The sequence below is a fragment of the Empidonax traillii genome, unplaced genomic scaffold (assembly GCF_003031625.1).
Source record: "Empidonax traillii isolate 1590-97213 ecotype Southwest subspecies unplaced genomic scaffold, ASM303162v1 scaffold234:size820800, whole genome shotgun sequence".
Taxonomy (NCBI): Eukaryota; Metazoa; Chordata; class Aves; order Passeriformes; family Tyrannidae; genus Empidonax; species Empidonax traillii.
In genome coordinates, this window is record NW_020955427.1 from 432,294 (window position 1) to 458,424 (window position 26,131).

At 35.3% G+C, this 26,131-nt stretch overlaps 1 protein-coding gene across 2 annotated transcripts in view; it reads right to left on the minus strand.

Annotated features, from left to right (window-relative positions):
* Window positions 1-26,131, minus strand: part of ORC5 (origin recognition complex subunit 5) — a 68,181-nt gene that overhangs the window by 21,386 nt on the left and 20,664 nt on the right. The window contains exons 10-15 of one of the 2 annotated variants that reach the window (XM_027888184.1): window positions 25,800-25,890; window positions 23,542-23,594; window positions 21,356-21,468; window positions 18,086-18,133; window positions 14,982-15,092; window positions 12,365-12,748 (exon numbers count right to left, since the gene is read on the minus strand). In XM_027888184.1, coding sequence (XP_027743985.1) covers window positions 12,599-12,748; window positions 14,982-15,092; window positions 18,086-18,133; window positions 21,356-21,468; window positions 23,542-23,594; window positions 25,800-25,890 — 566 coding nt within the window. In that variant the 3' untranslated portion in view covers window positions 12,365-12,598. Of the gene's footprint in view, window positions 1-12,364; window positions 12,749-14,981; window positions 15,093-18,085; window positions 18,134-21,355; window positions 21,469-23,541; window positions 23,595-25,799; window positions 25,891-26,131 lie in introns of those variants that run through there. The other variant, XM_027888183.1, reaches the window with a different exon arrangement.

The window sequence follows — 26,131 nt, forward strand, 5'->3', positions numbered from 1 at the left end:
TGTGCATGATCTGGAGCACAGGGCTAGTTTCTGTATTTCTCCAGAACAGTCTTCATTTGTTCTAACCCCACAACAAAACAAATGATTAAAAACCAATTAAAAAAAAAAAAAAAAAGCCCCTCCAGAAAATGAGGAAACATAGGCAAACTTTTATGCTGGTTTTAAATTCCTTCCTGTTCCTTTTAAAATACATTAGGATTTAACATCAAAACGAACAGCTTTTCCCTTACTACCTAACAAAATCCAGTTAAAAGTATTATGAAGATGACAGTGATTGACAGTTACATGATGACACACTTGACACACATCACATCTGCCAATACTTACTTTTTTCCCCCTCATTCATACAGTTGTTTTTTTTTTTTTTCCAAAAAGAATTTGCTATTTATTAGGTCAACATTTCCTAATTTGATATGCACAGGAAATTGTTTAACTAGCCTTTTAACATTTGGCAGCAAAATAAGAGTTAATCATTTAAAACAAATTAAACTGCTGTTTGTCAGTACTTTTACTCATATGAAAATGACCTTAAGCAAGTCTATCATCTGATGCAATAGATACTCTATATGGATTGCACTTTTATAGGTAACACAGATAAGAGTATTGTTCTGCTCATGAGGCAGAGGGAGTTAAATCATGAAATATTCAGTTTTAATTAAGATTACTGTATCAAAGGCAAGGCTTAATGCAGAATTGAAGTAAGGATCAAGGTTAATGCCTATTCTAAAGCAAATTTACATAAATTATGTTTCACTAGTGTACCATGAGTCTTATTTTGTCAATTTATATGTGAGACCATAGAAATTAAAGGTGGAAAATATCTATTAAGTCATCTTGACTCTTCTCCCTCCAACACAGAATTCTTTTTTCCTTCTCTCATGTTTACGTGTGAGCGTTTTGTCCACTATCATTTGCAATAGCTCAAGCCGTGGGGCATTGCACTACAAGTTCAGGGCAGATGAACATACACTTTAGCATCTCCAAAAGAAGGTTTTTTATAGTATTCAAAGCTAAGACTCCCCTCATCTTATTTCATTACTCCTACTTAGACCTTTTTTGAACTCCTCTAAATGAATCCTTTCTTGGCACTTGAAGCCTATAAAAATACCTTCAGACATTTTCATCATCCCCTGGTAGCTATTTAGCCAAATTAGTGTAGGGATCATCTCTCTTCATCTGAACATCACCAAGCACACAGATAGCTATAAGTAATAATTACATGTGTTCATTTCCTTTAATCTTTCTTCACAAGTCATTCCCTTCTAGCCTTTAATTTTTGCCACTCTTCATGCCGACATCTTCTTTTAAGTGTTACTGCTTTGCAATTATTTTCCTTTCTCTGAACAGCTTTATTTCAGGTCATATCCACTTATGCATGCTAGCTTGAATTTACCACTTTATCCTGACTTTTCACTGATGTGTGTAGGTTCTTGTGTGGTTTTTTTTCCTTTTGTTTTTTCTTAATAAAACATCAGGCTCAAATCTCTTCTCTGTTCATGTCAAACCACCACAGAAAAAAATAAAATTAGCTGCATTAGAGACCAGCATCTTAGCTTATTAAAAATATGATAAATTTAAGTGCTAATAAATTCAAATTGTTTATATTACTTGTTTAATGTTTGGCTCTTTTCCCAGGTTTTAAGTACCATCTATTCTGGGCAATCAGTATGAAACACCCTTGCTTTTTAGTATAAAGATAATCAACCTTTTTTCTTTGCATTTGTCTGTTTTAGTATCTGCATAAACACTTCCACTCAAAAGAAAATCAAATGAGGACTTCCAGCATTTCATTTTTTTTTTTTTATCTCCTATCATACTGATGGCTCCCTACCATGTTTGCTACCTTTCTTCCTCATCGCTCCTACACACCAAGTTATCCCCTGCACCTGAGCACAATGTAAAGTTACAAAAGCTTCACCTGAGCCAGATGGAAACGGCTTTGCTCTCTCATCGTGAATTTCAGACACTGAATTAGTGTTAGAGTAGGTGTTAATCTAATCATGGAAGTGATAAAAGTTGATTTCTTTACTAAGGTGATACTGCCTCGCTAAAGTGTCCACCTGTACCTCTTCATTTCTCCCAGTCATTAAGAGGTGGCCTGGTTATGGCCACAGCTGCACAGGAATTAAATGGTCAAACGCATTCCACAGGCTAGTCCCACAAAATGCCTACCACAAGGTTTAAACCAGCAAGGTCTCATGGCTTTGTCCACAAGGGAAGGAAAAAGACAGGCCAAGGACATTCTGACCAACAGACCAGCCCACTGGTCTGCAACAGCAACAGCTCCAGTCAGTCATCCCCATGTGTCCCCAGTTAGCTACCCTGTCGCCTTCACTAAAACTACTGGAAGGCCACCACATTTTATGACAGAAGTTGTTTATTTAAACAAAAAAATGCATTTGTAAAAGCTAAGTACCAGGGTGAATTTAAATGGCAAGTCTCTGTCATTATTAACTAGCTCAAAACAAAATGTTATTTTTCAGGATACAATTAAAAAGCAATACGGAGATTCTGTGCCATTGATGCCTCTGCTATACCTGTTCAGTGAATCAGAACAGATTACTTCAGACTCCCAGTCTTCTAGACTGTCAGTCTAGCATCTTTCACAAGCACTACAGCCACACAAATTATTAAAAAGCTTTTCTCTACACCATCAGTGTCATACATCCATTAGAGGCCATTCCACACTAGAAAATATCTGTTGCAAAGAGTCTTGCTAGGCCATATGCTAGTAATAAATAAAAAAGCCTGGAAAAGATAATTTTATAACAACAATCTTCAGTTTTCTTCTCATGTCTGCATGGTAATCTTCTAAGTCAATCTGTTTACTCTCTGTATCTACTACAGTAATTTTTTTTTTATGTATATGTTCATTAGTTCATCTTTTGACACCCTCTTTCATATTTCTTGCCTAGGTATCTAGAACATGGAACACCCTCTTACTCATTTTAAGTAGGTCACACATGGTCAACAACATATACAGCAATCTTCAATTATTAAACTAGCCTAACCTGGGTTTTCATTTTCCTTTCCTATGCCTTTCAATAAATATTCTGGCTACCACCCCGTCTATTTTTTTTTAAACTCACCACTAACCAAAGTCTGAATTCAGAACTTTTACGAAGGCTTAGATGTTCTTCCTCTATATTCTACTCCTTATATTGGAATATTTTAATATGTTCACAATAGGATGATGAATCTCCCACTCTTCATTTGTATTCTATTTCAAAAAACATTTATGGAAGATGAGCAGGCAAGAAAAGAAGGAAAAACATGCACACTGAAATATACCTCTCACTGCTCTATGTGAATTGCTATGGAGACCTACCATCAGGTCCTGTTAGAAAAGACAACATATATAAATTTATAATGGCACTCATAAATAACTATCAGTTAGAAAACAATAATTTGATAAGAACTGGAAAATATGGGATTTTTGAAACTGGGGTTTTTGTTTTGTTTATTTTCTTGGGGGTTTGTTTGGGGGTTTTATTTGTTTATTTTGTTTTTAAAGACCTTTCCCTACACAGATAACATCAGAGTAATAGATGTTCATCTGAATGAAGTTAAGGTTACACCATTATACACTAATGAAACACACAGATTAGCACCTGCTCATCCAAATTAGATCTGTCTTCAAATATTTCAATTTTAGTTTCAGTTAAACTATCCTCAAAAATCCACACCCAATCTCAATAATATTTTTAAATTGTACCTCTAAAACACTTCCTGAAATTTAAATAACTGAGCAGCCTTTTATTTTTTTTTTTTTTGGTAAATCTTCTATGAACTCCACTTGCAGAGGTTACACTTTCCATCTTCATGTTTCATGTTTCAAAAAACAAAGGTAGAAGATCCTACTTTTCTTGACATATTTGGCCTTCTCACATGGAAAAGCATCAGAGTATTTTCCACAAGACACTGAGCCATTCGGTGGTTGCTGGTGCTGAAATACAGTTCTAAACTGCAGGGTTTACACTGCAATTCCAAGGATGTAAAACAACATATCGTCATCACAGAATTCTACAAAATAATTTTCTATCAGGAAAACATTGTCACCAAAGAGTCAGGGTTTCAGCACGTGTTCTCAGGAATAAGTCAAAAGCAGTCCAGGAGAAAGGGATGGGAAAGCCAACACCATCTTGCCAGCAGTGCAGTGCAGTCCTGGGTGTGCTCTTCCCAAGTACCCAATGCAGTGTAACTTAATCTGCAGGAGGAGCGGGTGGGAAGGTGTACAGATTAATCATTGCCCACAGTCTGCAAATGTTTTGACAAAGAGTATGACACCGAAGCAGGAATATTTGATGGTGGGTTTTTCTGTGAGAAAACACCTTTTAGTCCTTCACTACAGACTAGCCTTAGACAGCTACAGTGTAACTATTTGTATCTGAGGCTCTCTTGATTCCATTTCTAGAGGATGAAGCAAGATCAGTACATCAGGGCATGGCTCATCGCAACCTAGTACAGATTTTCATTCACAAAGTGGGTTTAGATGCTCACGCCTACCTCAGGGTGCACACCCATTTCTCTCCATTAAGTCGAAAAGCACGCCAAGTGACTACCTCAGATGCACTTTTACTGTGCAGACAAGTATATAGTAGAATCAATCTCACCTGAAATAATCACATTATTTCTTCTGTCATGCATCCTCCTTCACCTCATTTGAGAAACGAAATCATACAGTGAGGACAGAAACCTTTTGCAGCACTAAAGTGCCTTCAGATGCACCATTTCCAGTCATAATAATAATCATCATCATCACAGCTCTTTCAAGTCTCAGCTACTGTAGGATTTGTTTCAGCTTATTTTGTCATTCTTTGTATTTTAAATGAATAGTATTTGCAGCATTTACTAAGAATATAAACTTCTTGTAAGTGAGATTTGCTCATACCCTGCTATCAATTTTCCACTCCGCTCCCCCCAAGTAATTTCCAGTTTTCATTTCCATAGATGGAAAGGAGAGATTATGTAAATTCTTAACTATTCCTCATCTACCAAGAGGCATTCTTTTGTCAACAAGCTTCATATTTTGAAATCCTCTCTTTCAAAATAACTGTAATGCAGCTGCTTCTTTTGTCCAAGATACTGTGGCAAGCCCCACTACCCGCTATCAAATGAACACAGCAAGCAGCAGAGGGTCTTTGGGGGAGGAGGGGTGTCAAGTAGAAAGTCAGTAGCTAGAACTGACTGCAGCTGGCAGGGCAGAAACAGTACAAGCATTCACCAAAGTGATGTAACTTATTCTTTAATGTACCATTTTGCTGCCTTATGCTCTAACATTGTTCTTGTGCACAGTCTCAGTACTTTTCAACCTCATAAAAAAATGGAAGGGGTCCCTGGCAAAAATACAATGCCACAAATTTATTTCATGTGATACAGCAAAATCATTTGTATCTGTGTGACAGGTGGGATATAAGTACCTAAAGAGAGCATAATTTTGGTAGGGAGATGTAAGACCACATTAGGCAGGGAGAGGAGGACAAGGGATCATATGAGCACCAGTCCAAGGAGCACATCAATAAAGAGAATATAACATTATAGCCAACTCTTCGACCAGTGATTCTGAACCATCTTTCTTGCTATTACTGAAGCTGCAATTGCATTCATTAATGTACGTGCAGAGAAGCAGAAGACAAATAAGTGAAGGCTTGTCAAATTAATATCTTGACAGGACATCCTGTATTTACAACTCCACTGAAGTAAACACCAAGGAACAAGTAAAGCTATTTAGGCTGAACAACAAAGACAGCGAAAAGTACAGTAGGTAAAAAATTGCCTTTAGTAGTCTTAAAGCTGGAATTAGACATCAGACATTTTAACCACCAGGGAACTGAGAAAACGGCATTCCATGTGACTGTTTAACCACAAGAGTTAGTTGTAGTTTTGAAATTTTATTTCAATTACCAGGGTCTATATAAATGCTCAATAAACAGATGGTTCTTTGCCCCAAATAAGTTGTAATCCAAGCAGTGAGAGAAACCAGCCAAATTATTTTTAGGAAAGATAAAATTTATAAAGAGTGTTAATGATGTCACCTGGGGGCTCAAAAGGTTCTTTTCAGTCTTTAATTGTATCTTTCTAGTCATACCATCTTAAGAGATTTGCAAGAGAACTAATGAACTCTACCCTGATTCTCTGATTTCCCTTATCTCAGTATTGTGCCCTATCTTATGTCCATGAATAGTTGGTGATTCTGGAATAGATTTCATGCATACACTAAATGGTTAAAGCAAAGCGATTAAAAAATTTATCATACACAGGCTGTTTTTAGATATATATGTTATCAAGAGAGGTTGTGCAGTACTTGCTTAATTAATCTTTGCTGTCTTAACAGATGAACCAGATGTACTATTATGTTCTTTGTTCTTCCCTAAAGAGGGGATGAGCCGATTATTTATCTCCAAACAATAGGAGTTCGTGTACCACAGTGAAGAATTTTTTTTTTAATCGGGGAGGCAATCACTAACAAGCTTCAGCTGCAACTGCTTGATGTAAACACAGTGTGAATTTGTTCCTGAAGTATTAAATGATGTTCCTTCCTAAGTACATGAAACCAATTTCTAAGTAAGCGTGTAAAGAAAGGGATGGAAAGAACAGAGCTGGGAAGGAGGAAAACTCTGTTCTGTCTTTCATGTATTCATATTTACTTCTTTCATACACTAACACATTTTCATAGATAAGTTAAAATCTGAAGCTTCAAACACTATTTACAAATAATGCACCGAGAGAAGTAAAAAAAACCTGTTGGTTGATACAACACATCCCCTCTGTTATATAGCATGTAATCTAAGATATGTTAGGGGAACAAGGAATACATAACATTATGTTCACAGGGCCACAAGAATAGTTTGTGAAAGTTATTAAAAAATTCAGAGTATATAAAACTCTTCATCACTACATAGTAAACTTAAATACCTACCCTCAATCACAATTTTTATTTAAATATATATTGAGAAGTATAAATTTAATTCAAATCCATTTTACTAAGCCTTAAAAAGAGCTACTTACTGCTCAGCATATTCTTAGGGACATGCTACACAAATAAAGAACTAAGATCAAAAAGCAAGAAAGTTTTGAAATGAGTAAATTTTTCTAGATAAAAGACGTAACAAATTTAGGAATTCCCTTTATCTCCCTGATAAACTCTATCTCATCTCAAGTCTTCATGCCTTCCCTCTCAATAGTCTTTCTTTATCATTACTACTTCTTCCATAAAACTAATTTTCAATAATTCACAACAATTTGCCTCCTTAAATATACTGTTTTTAAGACATAGATTAAGTACTACCCTGGGAACAGAAGATCTTTACAAAATTAAGGTAGGTTTTCCACTTGAAATTACTGTAAAGAAAGAACTCAAATAGAACAGAATAGAATTTGATTAAAAAGCCTCCCAAGAGATTGTAAAGCTGTACTAACAATATACCAAAAAAACAAACAAACAAACAAAAAAAAATTATCAAACTAGGTCAAACAACATAACATAGCTAAAATATTATTAGTTTTTCTAAAAGATCTTTTCTGTATCAACTAAAATTAGAAGGAATCAAGCATTTTAGTCTCTTCCCAATTTTAATTAGTAAGTACTACTTGAACTAAGAACACCTTTATTTTTATTCACAGCCATGCTGAGACCTAAAAAAAAATAGTCATCTATTTGGTTAAAAGTAATGTTTTCTCCTTTCCTTTTGCTTAACAGCAGGCTCTCTCAAGCTGCCATAGTCAGTGCTAAAGTGCTAACTATGTCACCATGCTGTGCATCACATTAAGTTCCCATTTCAGCTCATGAATTTCTGCCAGATTAGTCCAGTAACCAATAACAGAAAATGAGAAAATAAGAGTTATTTATTACCTCTTATCACCATCTTCCCAAACTACTGAAAACCAACAGAGTACTGATCAATATATTACTGTGCTTTCTAATCAATAGGCAGATTGAAAAAAATCGTGTGGGATGCATAACACACCTATAAAAGCATACAGGATCAAAAACAATTAGGATCAAATACAACAGTAATAATATAGTTTAAAAAATGCAGCTAGAAATTGCCAAGAGCTAAAAAAGCTGTTCTAACAATTTTAAAATATCCTGTATGGGCAACCATGAAGTCACGGGATCAAAAGGCTGTACTCTAAGCCCACCTGGACAATAAGCATGCAGGGGATATACAAATTATATGTGAATGCTGTGTAAGACATTATGGGACACTGTAGAAGACTAACAGATACTCTGTGCTGGCAAGAGGTGTCTATGTATCACTCGCACTGAAAGAGGAAGGGAAGTTTATTTAGACCAGTAACACAAATGATTTAAGCCCAAAGTTTGCAGTTTATGTTTGATCGCTCCTGTCACTGAGAAGCTATGAAGATCTTCTGACTAACTAGTTAGAGAGGCACACCATAAATCTTTATAGTCCTCATGAAGAAAAAAAAAAACAATTTAAAAAGAAGCTTTTAAGACCTTTTCCATATAGTTTGATTTTTTTTTTTTCGTAAAAGTAAATGCTTCCCCCACATGGAATTACAGCAGGATCATTCTGGAAATGATAACTCCCGTGGCCACAATGGATTAGGCTGTGCAATTTTAGGTACTTTCCTCTGAAGCAAGAGGACAGTAAAATGCAAACAGCAACTTGCAGATTAAATCCATAGGACAGAAGGAAAGGTTGATGACATCATCTCTTGTAATTTCAGTCTAGAACTCAGGAAGTTGTAAAAATAGGGAAATTCATGAGAATATATTTATTTATATCCTAGAAACAAAATTTAAGAAAAATCTGCATGCATAATCAAATCCAAGAGACATATAACTTTTACAATCGTCTCACTTCTGAATATTCACTACTTAATAAATCCACCTTTCAACAACATATAAAATAATAATTCAAATAGATCAACGTTTGTGTACACAACTATTCAAATCTATACCTAATTTTGAGGTACTGAGCAGCAGTACCACCTAATGGGTGTATAAAACAAAGACACTCTCCAAAATCAGATGCATAATACACTGTAATTATGTCTTGAATCAGCTTGCAATAATAATATCTGCGAGATAAAAAACTCCTTTTTTTTTTTTAAACATTTAACCAGAAAACAAGAAATTTCACTGCAATATAAACTTTAGTCATGAAGTTCTGAATGCTAAGTTTAACTGAGAACAGGATAGAAATATATTCCACCAAACAGTGGCCTCCCCACACTTAAGTAGCTACTGTTTGCTATGAACTTCTCAAATATTTCAGGTAAAATTTTAGCACTGATTCTATCCATTTATCCAGGAAAAGGACAAGTGCAACACTTAGGAACTTTCACAGTAGATGGGAAGCAAAGAAAAGGGGTTTCAGAGAAGGAAAAACAGAATCAGCAGGAACTTTCATTTTTCCAGCATTTTGCTCATCTTCAAAATAATTAACAACAAAAAATTTAATCTGCTTGTGGACATATAACCAGTACAAGAGTATTTCTCACATACTGTAAAATAAAAATAGCCCCCACTCACCTGTGTTCTGCTTCATCATAAGGCCTCTTAAGGAACAGGGTAGCACAACATACATTTTAAAACACATCTTTTTCTGTGGAAATTCACCTACCTGCTCACTTTTAAAATGGAGAGTATTCTATTAGTGTTAATAGAATGTTAATAATAGTGTTAATGGCTCTAGTCAAGCAAGATGCAAAATGCTCCTATGAGCAGCCCCCACGGCAGCAAGGAAATCTGGAACACAGTACAGCTGATCCAACAAAACAGAATTACTCCTACTCTGTCAAGAGTTGTCAAATGTGAAATGAAAAACTTAGTATTTTCAAACATTATTAGAATTTGAGCTTGTAGAAGCAGTTAGAATGTTTTCCATTAGGAAAAAAATGTTGACAGCATTCATAGGAACAAACCACAGAATTACAGAATTATAGAATCAAAGAACCGAAATCAAATTCCTCTTTATCAAATTGCTACATCAAGGGAATCTAACATAATGCACTAACAGAGTTAGAACTATGATCAGTATGTAGGTATCTGGTGTCCAGAAAGGCTACAACACAATACAAGACATAATACAAATCAAAGAAGTAGATAACAAAATCAGACATCTTTCCAATATTGCAATCGGAGTTTTACCATAGTTGGCAATTCACAAAAAAGGGGCAGTTAAATATCAAATTATCATCTCAAAAAGCAAGATATAAAGCATGCTCCTAACACAACAGGGACAAAGAAATCTTGCAGGTAAATCACCACATACTGTTCCAATTTACGTATAGAATACCAGCTATTCCTTATTCTATTCATGTAAGGCAGACATGAAAGCAAGACAAAAAGAAAACAAACCTCTCAGATTTTTACACTCCAAGAAAGGGCACCTTTCCCCCCTCCCCTTAATTAAAGGAAATTATGTTCCTCTGGCTCCCTCCAGCTGGAATTATGTTATGTACATCAGTGGGTTTGTGTATTTCTAATAGACTCATATCACATTGGCACTTAACACACTACTCTACATATCATATCTGCAAACTTATTCTAACTTCAGATAAAAAGCTCTTGCTCTATGGAAAACAATGTGCAATTTTATGCTATTCTATGCAATGCTATTTATCTTTATGCCAGGTTGAAAAAAAATTAGGTTTGTTAATCTTCATACCAAATTCTCACACACTGATAACTACATGTAATGTAATGGCCAGTCTTCGTGAACGAAGAACCGGGGAAGGTCTTTCCACCTTCCAGCCTGCGCATTGGATTTTTTAGGTGAGACACAGTGTGCGCGGAACTGAGCCCACCCTTTAATCCTGAGGTTCATCTGCCGGGGCCAAGCACGCTTGGACGGTGGCAGCGAGGTCCTCAGGACGTAGATGGATTGCCTTACGGGCTAACGAGGTCCATCTGCCCGGGGAGTGGCCCCGACCGGGAATCGAACCCGGGTCTCTACAGTGACAGCGCAGCGCCTTTACCCTCTAGACCACCAGGGGCTCCCTGATAACTACACTGGTTTTATGAATTTATGGTGATCTTAGGAAAATTCAGACAATTTTCTTAAAACCAGTATCAAAGAGATAGGAAATGTCTAATAAATGAAATACAGACTATGATGTGGAAGACAACTTATGTGTCTCCATATACTCACAGAGATAAACAGCCTTTGTAGAAATCTCTGCTTCCAAATGCACTATAGTCAGAAGTGAATTCTAACTACACACCTATCTGAAAATACCTGCCAAATATAATAACATCAAACCCAAACCTGGGATGACCTAACTTTAGTGCATTAGAGTAAAAATACAAACGGAAGTTAAGTTAGTTACCTATTCGGTAGTTTTCAGCTATCAGCATACTTTCATACCTATCAAACCTCTCTGCAGAGATGTCTTTCCAAACATTCAGGGATGTATTAACAGGAATAAAATATGCAAAAGTATGCAAGGCAAAGGTTTTCATTTCAGTTTACCTTATCTAAGATCATAGCTCAAAACTACAAGTAGATCTAATCAATCCACTTTATGAAAAGCAGATCTCACAAGAAAGCAGAAGCAAGATAAAATGTCTAGGAAATGAAAAATTGTCAGGAGAAATTAATTTCTTTGAAGAAGCAATTACTATTCTGGTAGAGGAAAAAGTACTGGTTAATTTTGGCTTATAAACCATAACAACAACATCTACTTGCTTAGTGGTTGTGATATAAAATTACTAGCCCTTGTACCTTTCAATGTAAAATGAGCTCATTTAAATTAAATCTGTGCTGATAATTCTTGCCCAATGCTTTGTGTATAAATTCACTCGCGTCCTATGCTACGGCACATTTTTCTCTCTTTGTATTTTCTGTGGGAAGCCCAAAATTAAATACTACTGTTCTACAAACCAGAATTGATTGGACTCTCAGAACCTTTGCAGAATGCACTTGCAGGAGGCATTGTAAAGTTTCTGTATCCCTCCATTCTGCAGTAATTGCACTTGGTCACAAAGCACATTTCCCTTTCTGAACAGTGGGTCCATGTAGGCACACAAATAATACTCCTGGTTATTCCCTATGCCTGAAAAAGCATCAACTGCTGTACCAAAATACGGAAACTCTGTGACTTATCTGTTGTTGTAGGATGCAGACTGCATACCCCATAGTTATACTGGTTTTAGCACTGTGTGAAATCACATTTGCATCTTTTCACCATATTTTATCTTTTAAAATACTTCAGCCACATGCTCAACCCAATCATATATCCAACCAGACCATCAACTGTGTGAGTTCTGTCCAGTTGTGACAGCAATTTGTTAAATTATTACACAAAAATGCACCTGAAGAAAAATATTTAAAGGTCTCATCCTCTGAAATGGTTGCAGAAATCAACAATGCTCTAATCTCTGTTATCTCTTGGTTTAAAAACCAAGCAAATAAATTCAAACAAATAAATTCAGTGACACGTTACACTAATACACAATGTGTTAAAAAAACAGAATCATGACAAATTAGAGCTATTAAAAAAAACCCCAGTGAATATTCTGGAGAAAAATGAGCACTAAAAACTTCCCAGGTGAATGTAGACATTCATATATGTATGAGATCAGCAGGCTATAATTAAAAACCCCAGACCTTACATTAACTGCCTCTCAAACAATCCTCACCAGATGTGTGAAAAGTTTGTTTAAAAAGAGCACAAAACCAAGAGCCATTTCAACTTTTAAGAAGCAACAGAAACAATTTTCATTTGCAGAAGTGGATATTTGCATTTTATTTCCCCCCCCCCCGGTGCTACTCCCCTGTTAGTGAGGAAAACCAGAAATGAATGAGATCAACTCTTGCTCATGTAACCCAATTAAAATAAGAGGTTAGACCAGAAAAAAAACTCAGTCTTGAGTTAGTTGCAAAGATCATGCGTCTAACAGAAACATGATTAATTTTCTGCTTGAAGAGAAAGCATAAGGCCATTTTAAGGATTAATAACATTAAAGGGCTACAGCTAGATTAAAATTCAAAATTTAAGTTGAAATTCTATTTAGCAAAAATGCAACATTTTCAATAAACCCTAGCATTACAAGGAAAAATGAAATTTTGCTGCTTATTAGCATAAAAGTTCCACTTTTGAATAACTAATAACCAAAATTTTCATGTGAATAGAAATTATGCAGTGAAAGAAGAAGCAATAAGAAATATCACAAACTCAGCAAATGACAGATCTTAAAGCAGCTGCTAGTCCTTCTTCAATCTTGACTATGATTGTTGAGTAACTTTAAAGCCAAGGCATGCTATTTTCTGACAGTACATGGGAAGAATTAATGTGTATTTGGTTCATGTACAGCCTTTCAGTTTACAAATTAAGGAGCACATAAAATTAATCTTGAATCAGTTAAGAAGCCAAATATTTGACTTGAAACATTTTAAATTTCTGTACAATTCTAGAATGATTTCCATGGCGTACACACAAACGAGAACATAAAAGCTTGTGTTATCTAACAGTATAATTTATCAATACTGCTAAGGATAACGCAGCTCCTAAATATTTACTTTGTTTGAAAAATATATTTACAGAACAACTAGTGGCAAAATCAGTGGAATATAAATTGTTTAAAACTATTCAAGAAAAGAATGCAATTAAATATTATGCCTAGCTTAAACTACTTTCAAAACCTATTTTAAAATCTGGATTTTATATTACTCAACATCACACATTTCAACGTTTTTAATTAAAATTTAATGGAGAAATTGCTTTATAATTACAAATATATTTTAAAAGAATTCATGAAATTTTATTTTTGTATAAACATATTTAATTTCAACTTCTTTGCTCTAAATCAGTTAAGGTTAAATACAATCTTTTTATATCTTTATAGCTTAATCACAGATATCAGAAAAATAAAGAATTACAGCTATTCTTTGATAACACTGCCATCTAGTGCACATTGAATTAGAAAAAAGCATTTCCATGAATTTTTTCATTCTGTAATGTAGTCTAAGGGGGAGCTATACTCTACTTACAAACTACGTCTTCAGTACTACTTTACTGTGCACTGGAATAAAGACATTTGTTCTCCTACTTGGAATGTATTTTAAATATGCAGACATAATAATTTTGAAAATACACTGTAAAACTCTGTTATATATAATGCATTCACATCTAATATATATCAAGATAGTTTTGCTGGTCTAGAATAAGAGAATACAAAGCTAGTATCCTACACACAAATATGCTTCTAGAACTCTAGATAAATGCAGACAACAAATTCAAATACTCCTTGGTCAAATCTGATACCTCACAATGAAAGGTAGAAGATATTTCAGTAAGTAAAAGCTACATACAACTGGAAAGCAGGAAGAAATTGAGAATTTCTAAGGTGGAAATGAAATGCCTAAGAATCATAAGTAACAATCATAAATGTAGCACAAAACTACTTATACAGAATAGGTCAATATACTTCTGATAAACCCAGAGCTCTAGAGAAAACTACATTTCCTTAATTCCACTCAACTCTACAGTTATGCTGCCATCTAGTGAAATGGGATAGTCACTCTTCTCTGCAAGACTGACATTTTGTCCAAATGAAAAACATGAGATACATCTACCACAGCAAACATCTTTCACCTATAAATACCTTTTTGTCTCTGCTCCTCCTTCACTACTGCATTTTTGTAACATGCACTACACATGACTAATTAGGTGGTTAATATTGGCCACTGGACAGTGAACATTTATGCACTTAACTTGAAATGCAAATAGGCTTACAGACTTCAATGAGAAACCAAGGAACTAATCAGCACAGATCACAGTCCAGGATCAGGAAAAATTAGCTATTAGCAGATTTCAGACCATTACACAGATAAAAGTACTGAATTCACAGCTAGTAAAACAGATAAATATTACTACTCTGAGCCTTTAATTTGAATTACTGTTGTTTTCTCATTCTTTTTAATTAGAATGATTACTTACAAAAGACACGTAAAACCTTTTTGTGAATTCCAGACACTAAAAAGTAAAGAGAGTAAGTACACACTCACCTGGGAAAATATATTTGCAGTTGGAGCAACTCTCTTGTCCACAATACTATATAATATTGCTAACAATCTGTCCAGGGGAAATGGCTTTGGCCCAAGCAGGTGATTGCTGGTCTGCAACAGAAAAAAGACTTTTCAGTCCAATAGATCTTTCCCAGAGTACCACAAGATGTTCTTCTCATGTCTTTTCAGTCTCTGAGATGGCACTATAATTCACAGTAATCTTTCATACAGCCTACTTGCACATTATGGAAAACAATGAATACGTGCTTATCGATCAAGATAAAGATATACACAAAAATATCTATTTAATATGGCAAATGTTCACACTGCACAATAAATAGTATCATTTTTGAGCTATAACAGAGGATCTAATGCCAAATTTCCTGACACTAGATTTATGCATTTACTTGTCCAATTAAATAACCTTGCCCAATTTAAGGATTAAAGAGGAGAAGACTATGTTTTATGGCATTCACAGAACCAGAGATTGGTTTGGGTTGGAAGGAAATGTGAAGATTTCTTCTAAAGAAGGGGGGCTAAACTGGACAGAATATTCCAGATGCAACCCAAAGAGCACTGAGTGCGACTCAGAGTGCATCTGCCTCCCACACATTTGGCTAAAAGAAACAGTTCAGATGGCTGAGCCCAAGGTCAGCTGCTTTGCTGTTAAGAGGTGCTGTATAATGAGCTACTGGCCAGCTACAGACAGTTTTATCAGAACACAGCGTATTTACTCAATCTTGCATTTACAGAGCTCTTTTGCACCCTACATACCTCAGACCTCAACTGATACCGAAGGACACTTTAGGCATAACAGATTACTGTATGTATTAACATTGCATTCACTTGAATTAAAATAAATAAGAGTTCCTGATTTTTTAATGTTGAGCATTTTTTAAATAACTAATTTTACAAAAAAGAAATACAGTTTGTAAGGCAGATTTGGGTAGTATTACAACTCAGGCAGTATAGTTAGGACAACACAGATTTAGGATCAACACTTACAAAAGTTCTTACAAGGGAAATACTTGTTTCCTTTTAAGTTTGAATTTAATTCTCTCTACTTTGACATCTAGTTGCCTTTTTTGTACAGCACATTGATTTATTCTTACCAGCAGAGCAACTAAGATTAAAGAGGATTTTAAAGAGAAAGTTTGTTTCAAAATGCTTCTGGCAAAGAACTTCTCAGATGCACCACCAGCACCTCTGTGATGTTAATCATCAGTAAAACACAACCACTCACTTATTCAGCAAAACCAAAAGGTATTTCCAATACATGTTTTAACTTTTCCAATCCAGGAGGTGTCCCCAAAGCTACCTCTTGGCTAACAAAGCAAGCAGTGTAAAAAATCATGAAAATATGTAGTCAAAACCTTAGTATAGCACTCTCAGTCAGAACGCAGACCTGGTGTAAGTTATGAACTGTCCTTCTGCTTCTAAACATGCCAGTTCTGTGAAGCATAATCGTTATTATCAACAGAAAAAGTCAACAAACATAGTAATTAAAATGGGTGCACTCCAAGCAGCTAGCAAATGCAATTAGCATGCAGTAATCTCTGAAACTCTGTTTAGTATATACAGTTACTTCAGAAATTTATTGCTCTTAGTATTATCAGCTCTCTGTTGAGACAGAATACTGTTTGGAGCTTTCCAATTATGTAAGAGAAATGCTTTCCTCTAGAAAAGCTAGAAAAAGCACTTTTTTTTTATTTCTTGAACAGAAATAAATTCTTGGAATAGTAAGAATGGTTTAGAAACTCCTTCAAACATAACATGATAAAGAATTATACAAATCTTCTGCATGGAGATAAGGCAGAATGCTACACAGACTAGTAGTCATAAAAATGCAATGGACCCAACATCTCTCTTAAAAAGAAAGATACCTTCCACAGTCAGAAAACCTGGTCAAAAAGTTTTATAGCCATCAAATTAATTCTGTGTATCCTCTACCATCTTTCCACCTCAGTAGTACATTCATTGTTCAAGAAAGATTTTTCCCCAGTTGTCACTACCTGTGCTTGTGCTTTTTATCTGGAGTGTCAGGTTCATGTTCCCACTGCTCACCTGGCACCATCCCTCAACTGCAAGCCATGTATTCACATTCCAAAATTTCACCAACAAGAACGAGAACCACAAGTGCTCTTTAAAGAGTAAAAGCTTAACCCAAACTAAATTATCTGCAACCATGCAAAGAAACCCCCAAAATTCTGCTGTTATCATCAACAGAGCAATGAACAGAATGATAAAGTCAATTTCTTCACCTCATTCACAAGATTCATTTTTTACTAATTAAAAAAACCTCTTGGTGTCTGGACTGAACAGAGTTAAGAGTCACAAAACAGGTTTTTGGTCTTGCTGTACCTAAACTTTCAAGGAAGGATGTATTTCACCTAATGTTAGCTTCCTGCCAAGCAGGTATGTACAGCCAAACTAGTTTCCTAAGTTCCCATTATAGGCAGTAGAAATCTAATCATACAATTTGTGGTGCAATTCATCTGACTGAACGTAGAACCTACTTTAATAGGAGCCAAATCTCACCCTACGCTCCAACAGCTGCATCAACTGGCCCTGCACTTGGCTATAAAAAGACACTATTTTAGAAGCAGACACCCACTGGAGTTGGGTGAATCTGATCTGTAAATCAAGTCTTTAGAAGGCATATTGATATAAACTGCCACACCAACTGAAGAAAACGAGTCTTTATTTATAACACTACATGTGTAATACTTTATCCCTACGTTTCTGTTTCCCTCAATATAGAATTCTTTCTACAGTAATTCTTTAAAGAATACAGAATCCTCTTTTCAGACAAATTCTGAAATTTGGCTCCTCCACCTATAATGTCTTTAACTACCTTTATGAAACACAGTTTGCTACACACAAAAACGTGCCTTTAGGAGACAACTTTATGCTACAGTGCCAATAAAATCAGAACGTGTGTATGGCACAGAAATTTGTATCACAAAAAACAAATGCATCAATAATTGCTATTAAGGCAATTCTGCCGTTTCTGCAATAGTCAATGACACAAAATACAAAACTACAAGTACAGCAGAAAGAAAAGACCTGCTGCCAAGCTCAGCTTAGAAAGATAAAGTACATACCTTCTCATGTTTCTTCATAAAATTGGTCTTTTTAATTTTCCCATGATGCTGCAAACAACCGACAAGAGCAAAGATGGAATCAAAACAGTCAACAAAGAATATATATGCTACAAATGGCAGTATTTTACTCTAGGGCTACTTCTTTACTGCATCTCCAGTATTTGTCTCTGATGTTAACACCAACTGTTCTTACTCTCAAGCCCTAAAATTACACTTGCCTTACTTCCTGTTTCATCATGTCCCAAGTGGCACAAAGCCAAAAACCAGCATGCTAATAGTTTTTGGTAATGTAAGGGATTTTGCTCATGTAATAAGGGACTGATAAGAAAAGACAGCAAAAATTTGTTTTTAATATTACTTCATACCACTATTCTCCTCATATCCCTAATCATCTAATGAAAAAAAAAAACATGTTTCATTTCTTTCTCTTTCCAGAAAAGTTTAAATGATGGCTACTTTATTTTTAAAATTTATCCACACATAAAATCCATCTGAATTTTCACCTTTTATTGACCCCATTTTAGAATTTGGATGGTACACAAGTTGGCAGAATGACAACCAGGAATTTAATCAATACAATACAAAGATAGGTCAAGGCGCATGAGCTAAATAACAAAAGGAAGGAGGAGAGCAGGATGGGGGGTGGGTGTCGAAGAGAGGAACATCATTTAGAAAGCTGCACCTTAAAAGCAGTATTAAGAAAAGAAGGACTATCCAAAGAAAATAAAGTGCTCCTGGATCTCAACTGAAAATGTGAGGGAAAGACAAGGACAGAAATATAGTAAACAAGATGTTAAAAATGAATGGGTTAAAAAAAGAAATAAAAAAGACCAGGAGAGACATGAAAGGTGACAAGTGTAAGTGATGTAAAATTAGTGGAGAGGTACATGTATAATATTCTTCAAATACAAGTAAGTGCTATTTCTCAAAATATCACCTGATGAGTACTTCTACAGCCCTGACAAGTATACCTTATTAATAAGTATACCTTATAAACATGCTCAATGAATCAGGGAAAAAAATTACTCAAATAACGGAATTATTTGGTCATTTTAATATTTAAAATCTTGTACTTGGTATTTGTGGTCCTCAATACTCAGTTAAAATGATCTCAGTAAATGTGGCTTCCCTTGACTGACTTCTGAGGAGCTTAATATTAGACAGGGCTTAATTTCCCTTACATGATTTGTCAGATTAAAAAAAAGTGGTTCAGTCAGTTAATAAATATCACAGATGCTTGGAGACAGCAAATTAATCTTTTTATCATGCCTCTGAAAAGAAGACTTCAATGATATAAGCGTGACCTTTCAGAAGGGAAAGTGATCAAGCCTGAGGTTACACAGGAGGCTTGGGATGGATCACAACAAACTCCATTCATGCATTTTAAAGGTTACACTGGGATCTCCACATGGTGTATTTAAGTTATATCAGAAGTGTTTTAAAGCAAGAGAGCAGGTGCCCTATTTCTGTGCAAGCACAAAGAAACATGAAATTCGGAGGTAATTTTCAATTAGCTTTTAATGCTGTTTTCTGTTAAAGACTTCTTATATATCTACTGCTATTCTTTCTCGTTTTAAAGACTACCTTCCAAACCAGCTTCATATTTTTCTCTCCATCTTCTGCAAAGCTCAAATTTTCACACAATAGCAGTGATGCCAATTACCACTTCCCTGCTTTGCTGGCTGTTAGCATTCCAGGCTGCCACAAACCGTGACTTTATTTTTAGCTGTGGTACAGCCTAGCCCCTACAGAGTAGTGCAGATTATCAGCTCAATGAACATCATTTTTGTTTGCATCCCTTTTGCTGTCTACTAATCCTTACCTAAATCACTCCAGAAGACACTTTTCTGTAATCTACTCTGAATCTCATCGCAAACCGTGTAAAAACCATACTCTATTTCCACTGTTCACATGACGCGTAAAAACACTCAGCTTGAAACTCTACCCAAACGCATTGATTTTGTTGGGGCAGCTATTTCTGAAATTCAACTTTAGACCTGCTGAAGGGCTAACTGTTACCAGATGACACATGTAGCTAACATGGTAGCTTCTGCTTCACCAATTCTTGAGGAAAATACCTACTAGCACTGATCGAAATACCTTCAAGGTCCCTGCTTCAAAAAACTTAGAAACTCATGTTTATTGTACAAAGGTGTAGTTGGGTTCATGTACAAGAGAGGAAATTAACTCAGAGATACTATAAAAGGAAAAAGGAAAAAAATTAAATGGAGAAGGTTGTTCAGTGAACACAAACAAGAAAGATGTGGCACATTTTGATAACATGCTTTACTGACTTGACTCTTGTAAGATGTCCTACTTCTTTGAGTTTCAAGACTGATATGGAAAAATCTGTACAGAAACACTTTCTCAGCAAATAAATCTCTAAGTAAGAAATTGCTTTAGCCAAGAGAAAAGTACAAAGTTTGCCCACAAAGAAAACTTTTCTGACTACACTTACTACAAGGGTGAAACACCTACAGCTTTCAGTAAGATCATATCAGAAACATAAAACCAATATTTAAACTAAATTTAAACTAAAACCATACTAGTATATCATCACTAGCAACTGCAGTAACTTCTCAAAATATATCTATGATTTTTTATTGTTTTCTTCAAAGAAAAATATGTTTACAAATTTGTCTTGCAATCATTTTCTTCAACTGCTTACACTAATCCAACATGAACTTCATACACTCATACACACATGCACATATCAATACATACTGTAAGAACTGGTAAAATGCATAAAAGCCTAATTGCATTACATTAATCCTAAAACAAGCATTACCACTGCATCAACACCACACATTCCAGCTAATGGCACCCTATCTTCTGCAAAAGCAACTGCTTCCATGTTTCTGTTCCAGAAGCTTAAAACTGTATAAATAAGTTAGCAATGCACTATGTCATTTTATCTCATTAAAGGCTAAAGCAGTTGTGGGTTAGACCTTCCTTCAGAAATTTAAGCGTGGCTTATATGTCAGGCCATTACAGACACTCCACTACAATATTTTCAAAACAGAGCTGCATCAACTTACAAAACCACGTTACACATATTTTGACACGAAGAGGAAGTTAGGTTTATTAGACCCTTACCCTCACTAAGTGAACATTACCAATTACAATATGCGATCTACAGAAAAGCTTCTGATCAAATCAAATGAAGGACACACAGAAACAGCTCAAAATGAACAGCTGAAGAGTTTTAAACTAGTAAATTCAGTATGCAGGAGAATCCAGTAAGCAGCACTAAGTAATAAATCTCATTACCTTAAGAAAGAATCTCTTATCTGTCCTAACAGGATTGTAGGAGGCAAGGTAAGCAGCTATCAGAAGAAATTTGGAGTAATAAGGAAGTTCCACATGTGTATGTGCAGAAAGTCCTATAAAATAAACAAACAGTTTATGAGTCACCAAAACCCAGTATGAACACCCACAAGCTTCAAATCAGACTTGTCTGCATTCTTCTTCTTTTCCTTCTCTCCTGCTCTACTCCTGTAACTAAATGAGTATGGCTACTTTCTCAACCCCTTTATCACAGATACAAACTCAGGGAAGGGCACAAACCTAAACAAAACTAACAACCTGAAGCCTTTTTGGACTCAGAAAACTGTATTTGAACATTGGAGATTCATAAGCCTTCCTAAAAATATATAAATACTTCTAGGCTACTATCATTTAAGGTAATTTCCCCAGCAAGCAGGGCAGATGAAGAGATGTATTTAAATACAATGTCAAAGCTTTTCTTCAAGACGCAGCCTTCAGACTGCTCCACACTGTGCCAAACAGCTCACCCAGGAACAGGGCTGGCACAGTGAAGAATGCAGCAATGCTGCAGTTCTGAGAAACTGTTCATCTCACAATTTTTAGCCACTGTTTTATTTCCTACAGAAAAGGTTTTAAAAATTTTAAACTCGATCCGGTTAACCTTGCTTGCTACATGTATACTTCATTAAGATAAAAGTTTCACACATTAAAACACACAAGAACTGCAATCTAGTGAGTATTTGCCTTCCCTCTTTTTTACTTTTAGTTTGTATTTTTTACCTTTACAGTCCCCTGCTCTTGTTTTAAACAGCTTATGCATAAGAATAGCATCATCAAACCACCTTATTCATCAGCTGTCTAACTGTGGAGACCATTAAAGGGTCTCTTTGTGTCTTCTTTGGTCACAGGTTTCTACTTCAATGGTTGTTTTTTTTATAAAGCACCTGTACCCTTTTGTTTTAATCCACAAATAACAGCAAATAAAGATCAAGGAATAAAACATCTTTAAAAGTTAAGATTCAGAGCCTGCAGCGTGACAAGAAGCATCCTAGATGACAGCTAGGAATAATTTTGTCTTATCTAGGCATAAAAGAGTAGCAGTTTTTGTACAATTTACAAGAGATTCTTTTGTGTTGCATGTTAATTATACAATGCCACTCCAAATAAACTCTTACATATAGACAATTTAGTTTAATACAGAAATATCTATTTTTACTCCATTCTTCTGGTCAGACAATACTGAAGTACACTGTACTATCTACTTACCTAGACCCAGAGTAACATTTATTATAATTGCTTTTTAAGCATGTTATTATCAAATGCCGTTTAATAACATGACAATTTTACCCACTACATATACTGAGAAAATGTATTTTAAATAAAATCTCCTTTTTTGAGGCTGTCAGTTGTAAAAGTATTTCATGATCATTTAGACATGGAAGGAGGGAGTTTAATAAAAACACTTTGATTCAAACTCCTTTGGGCAACACTGTTAAAAAATCACTGACCATAAAGCAAATACAGGAAACAGTTTGATGATTGCAATTAACATTATATAGTTTTAAAAAATAAGTGGCTATTTTACATACTATCTAATGAAGAAATTATGTAACGAAAAACAGTATGATAAAAACCGTTCAGCTACAAACTGATCAAAAGACCATGACTAAATGCCATTACCAGGAAAATAATTTAGTATTCCTAAAGCTGCACTCGTCCAAGGAAAGAACAGAGAGAATGCCTGCAATTCTAACATTTCTCTTTGCCAAGAAATCAGGACACAGGGCAGGTGCTTTGTTTAGGAATGGGCTAATCCAGTGCAAGACAACAGATATAACATTCTCTTCTCCCCACTTGGACACACGTGTGCCTCCATCTGGCACACAGAGGTTTGGCCATCAGGGGTCAGCCCATTCCTCATCCATTCTTACATACAAAGTCTACTTCTACCCACAAAGGATCTTAGGGAAGATTACTCCCAGAATACATGGCAAGGGAAAAAAAATAGCAATAGTGCTTTGTAGAACACCTTCTCAAAAAACATGATCACCTTGAACTGTAACTGAACACTGACAGATGGTCTCATCTATGTAGTTTCACTCATACATTCTCAGATAAAAACAACCAAGACAAATTGAAAAGCCCACATTTCACATTACAAGCCCCTACACAATTATTGTACTTGATACCTTTCAACTGCCCAGGCTCTCCATCATCATGCTGTAAGCGCTCCCACTGTGAGCTAAAAGACAGATAATGGAAATAAATAAATACTATTTGTTAGTCTTTTAGAGAAAACTACCTGCTTGGTATATGTATATTTTAATTTCATGATCTTGGCTAGGGTATAGTTAGTAAGAGAATAATTAAAAATATGAGGTCTTATTACCTCACACATAAGTTTCAATAATGTGCAGACTATGCATACTTGAAAAGAAAAAAAGGCAAAAAATAACATTACAATAAGGTACAAAAGTAAAAAAGCTAATTATAAAATACCAACTTCCTTCCATCCAACTACCACCAGTGAGCAAATATCAATAACACTCCAAGTCTCAAGAATAATGCAGAATTGGATAAGAAGTAAAAACACCAACAGTTTTGATTTTTTTAACCTGCTTAATAATTGCGTATGTTTGTCAGAACAATACTATAATTACTCCATAATGTAACTTTGAAGTTTATGTAAAAACCAAAGCAATATTCATTCTTCACTGAAAAACTCTGAAGACATCAAGATGGATCACTGTCAGTGAAAAAATGTCTGCAAGCAGTTTAGTGTTTTACTAAACAAAAGGAAAAAATTTTACTTTAAAACTTCACTTAGGCAATAACATTGCTCAAAATTTCATATTTTGGATCATTTTGTATACCACAAAGGGATAAAAAAAAAGTTCTAAAAGCACCAGTGTTGTTTTGGTTTGCTTTTTAAACTTTCTTATGAACAGGGTTTATTAGCCATAAGACTTAAAAAAACAGTGTAATGACAGCTCAGGTAACACTCAAATTATAATGAATGACCAACCAAATTATCAGTGAGGTAAAGTTTTATCCAACATCTGTTTTACTGGCAGAAAAAAAAAAAAAAAAGTTCATTTTCAGGTAGCACAGCAGCTGATAGCAAAGTTCTATTGCTATAAATTACAGCTTCAAGAAAAAAACCAGACTAATCACAGTTCTGTGGCCAGAAAAACTGATAGAGTGATTTTAATTCCTCAAGCATTTACTAGTCCACAGAGGTAAATTCTAGAACTATTATACAGAAAGCTGAAATTTCTAATAAAAACCCAGATAAGCTCAAATTTATAATCAAAGAAAACTGTAAAGAGGGAAATTAGTTATTTGGAAACAATTCATAAGCTATTTTGTATCATAATCTTTTATTACACCCTAATTAGAGCAGGCAATTACACAGCGTAAAAAGTCAGGAAGATCCTGAGTAGACTGGGTAATGAAGATCAATATTGAATATAAATAAATATTTGAGGCAAACAGAAAAATGCCTCGTTGGACTGTGAAGTCAAGCTTGTACAAAGTAAAATCAATTCTCTTTTTGAAGCCACAATCACTTTTCTAAAACATTAGCAAAGACTTCTACTACACAGTCAAGTTCAGTCACCAGAATACTCTATGGCCTCAATGACATTCAAAGGAAAGAAATCAGTATGCTTTTATCAAGATAAAGAAATCAAGCAATACTAAATTATCTCTCTTTACATGGTGTAACATCAGAATCACTCGACTTACAGATGGAGAAAAAAATCAAATCTAGCCAATTATTAGCACTGAAAATGAACACCACCATCTCTTTTTTCTAGCTGTCAACTTACAAAAATAAACAAGGAATCTACCAAGAGAAACAGCCCATTAGCAGGACATTAGCTTTTAATGCTGTCAAAAACGGCAACTCCATGTAAGAAAAATTTTGCCCTTGGAAGAGAAAATAAGAAAGCACAGTAAACAAACCTAGCTCCTTCACACACAGCTAAGAAACACAGATATTCCAAATCTGTAAAGATTCAAGAATTTTGTGGCTTGCATACATCCTTGGTACAGTGAGGGTCTGCCGAGCCAACCTTACAAGTGTTTTATAAACTGTGTCTGTATATTGTGGTGATGGATTCCCATGCTTGGCACTTTCATGTGTTACAGAAAATGGATCTATCTGTATGGTCATCAGTGAAAAGGAGAACACAACCTGTTGCCACTGCCTTACTTATTGAATCCATTATATGCTACAAATGCCACGTTGTTTAAACTTCCTCCCAAGATACGCTACTTCTAAGAGGAGATGATAAAAAAGAAATGCATGTTAAAGAAAAAAGATTACATCTAGCAAAAAAACCAAACCACTAGCCATGAAACGTAATTGAGAAATATTTACAGAGGAAGCTTGTTAAAAACAGCAACCTCAACAAAGCAAACAAGCCCTTGTCCCCCAAATTACCTGGATATTTCCCGGAGATAAACGGTCTGCATTGCCTTCTTCAGATGAGGTTCAATATTTTTCCAGAGTTTGCGGGTGTCGCGCTCATTTGCTGCACCAAGCCAGAATCAAAGCTGTTAAACTCTTAACTCACACAACGCTAAAACTCATCTTTGACACCTGAACAGTCACAGGAATGACACAGTCAAACATGCCGACTCTGTTTTAGGATGGTGCACCATCACCACCCATCCAGCAAGCACGTGCTGCCATGCAAGGCTGTTCCTCTGTGGCTCTTTCAAGATAATCTGGGTCAGTTTGACACAACTTCTCCTCCCAGTTTTTCCTCTTAG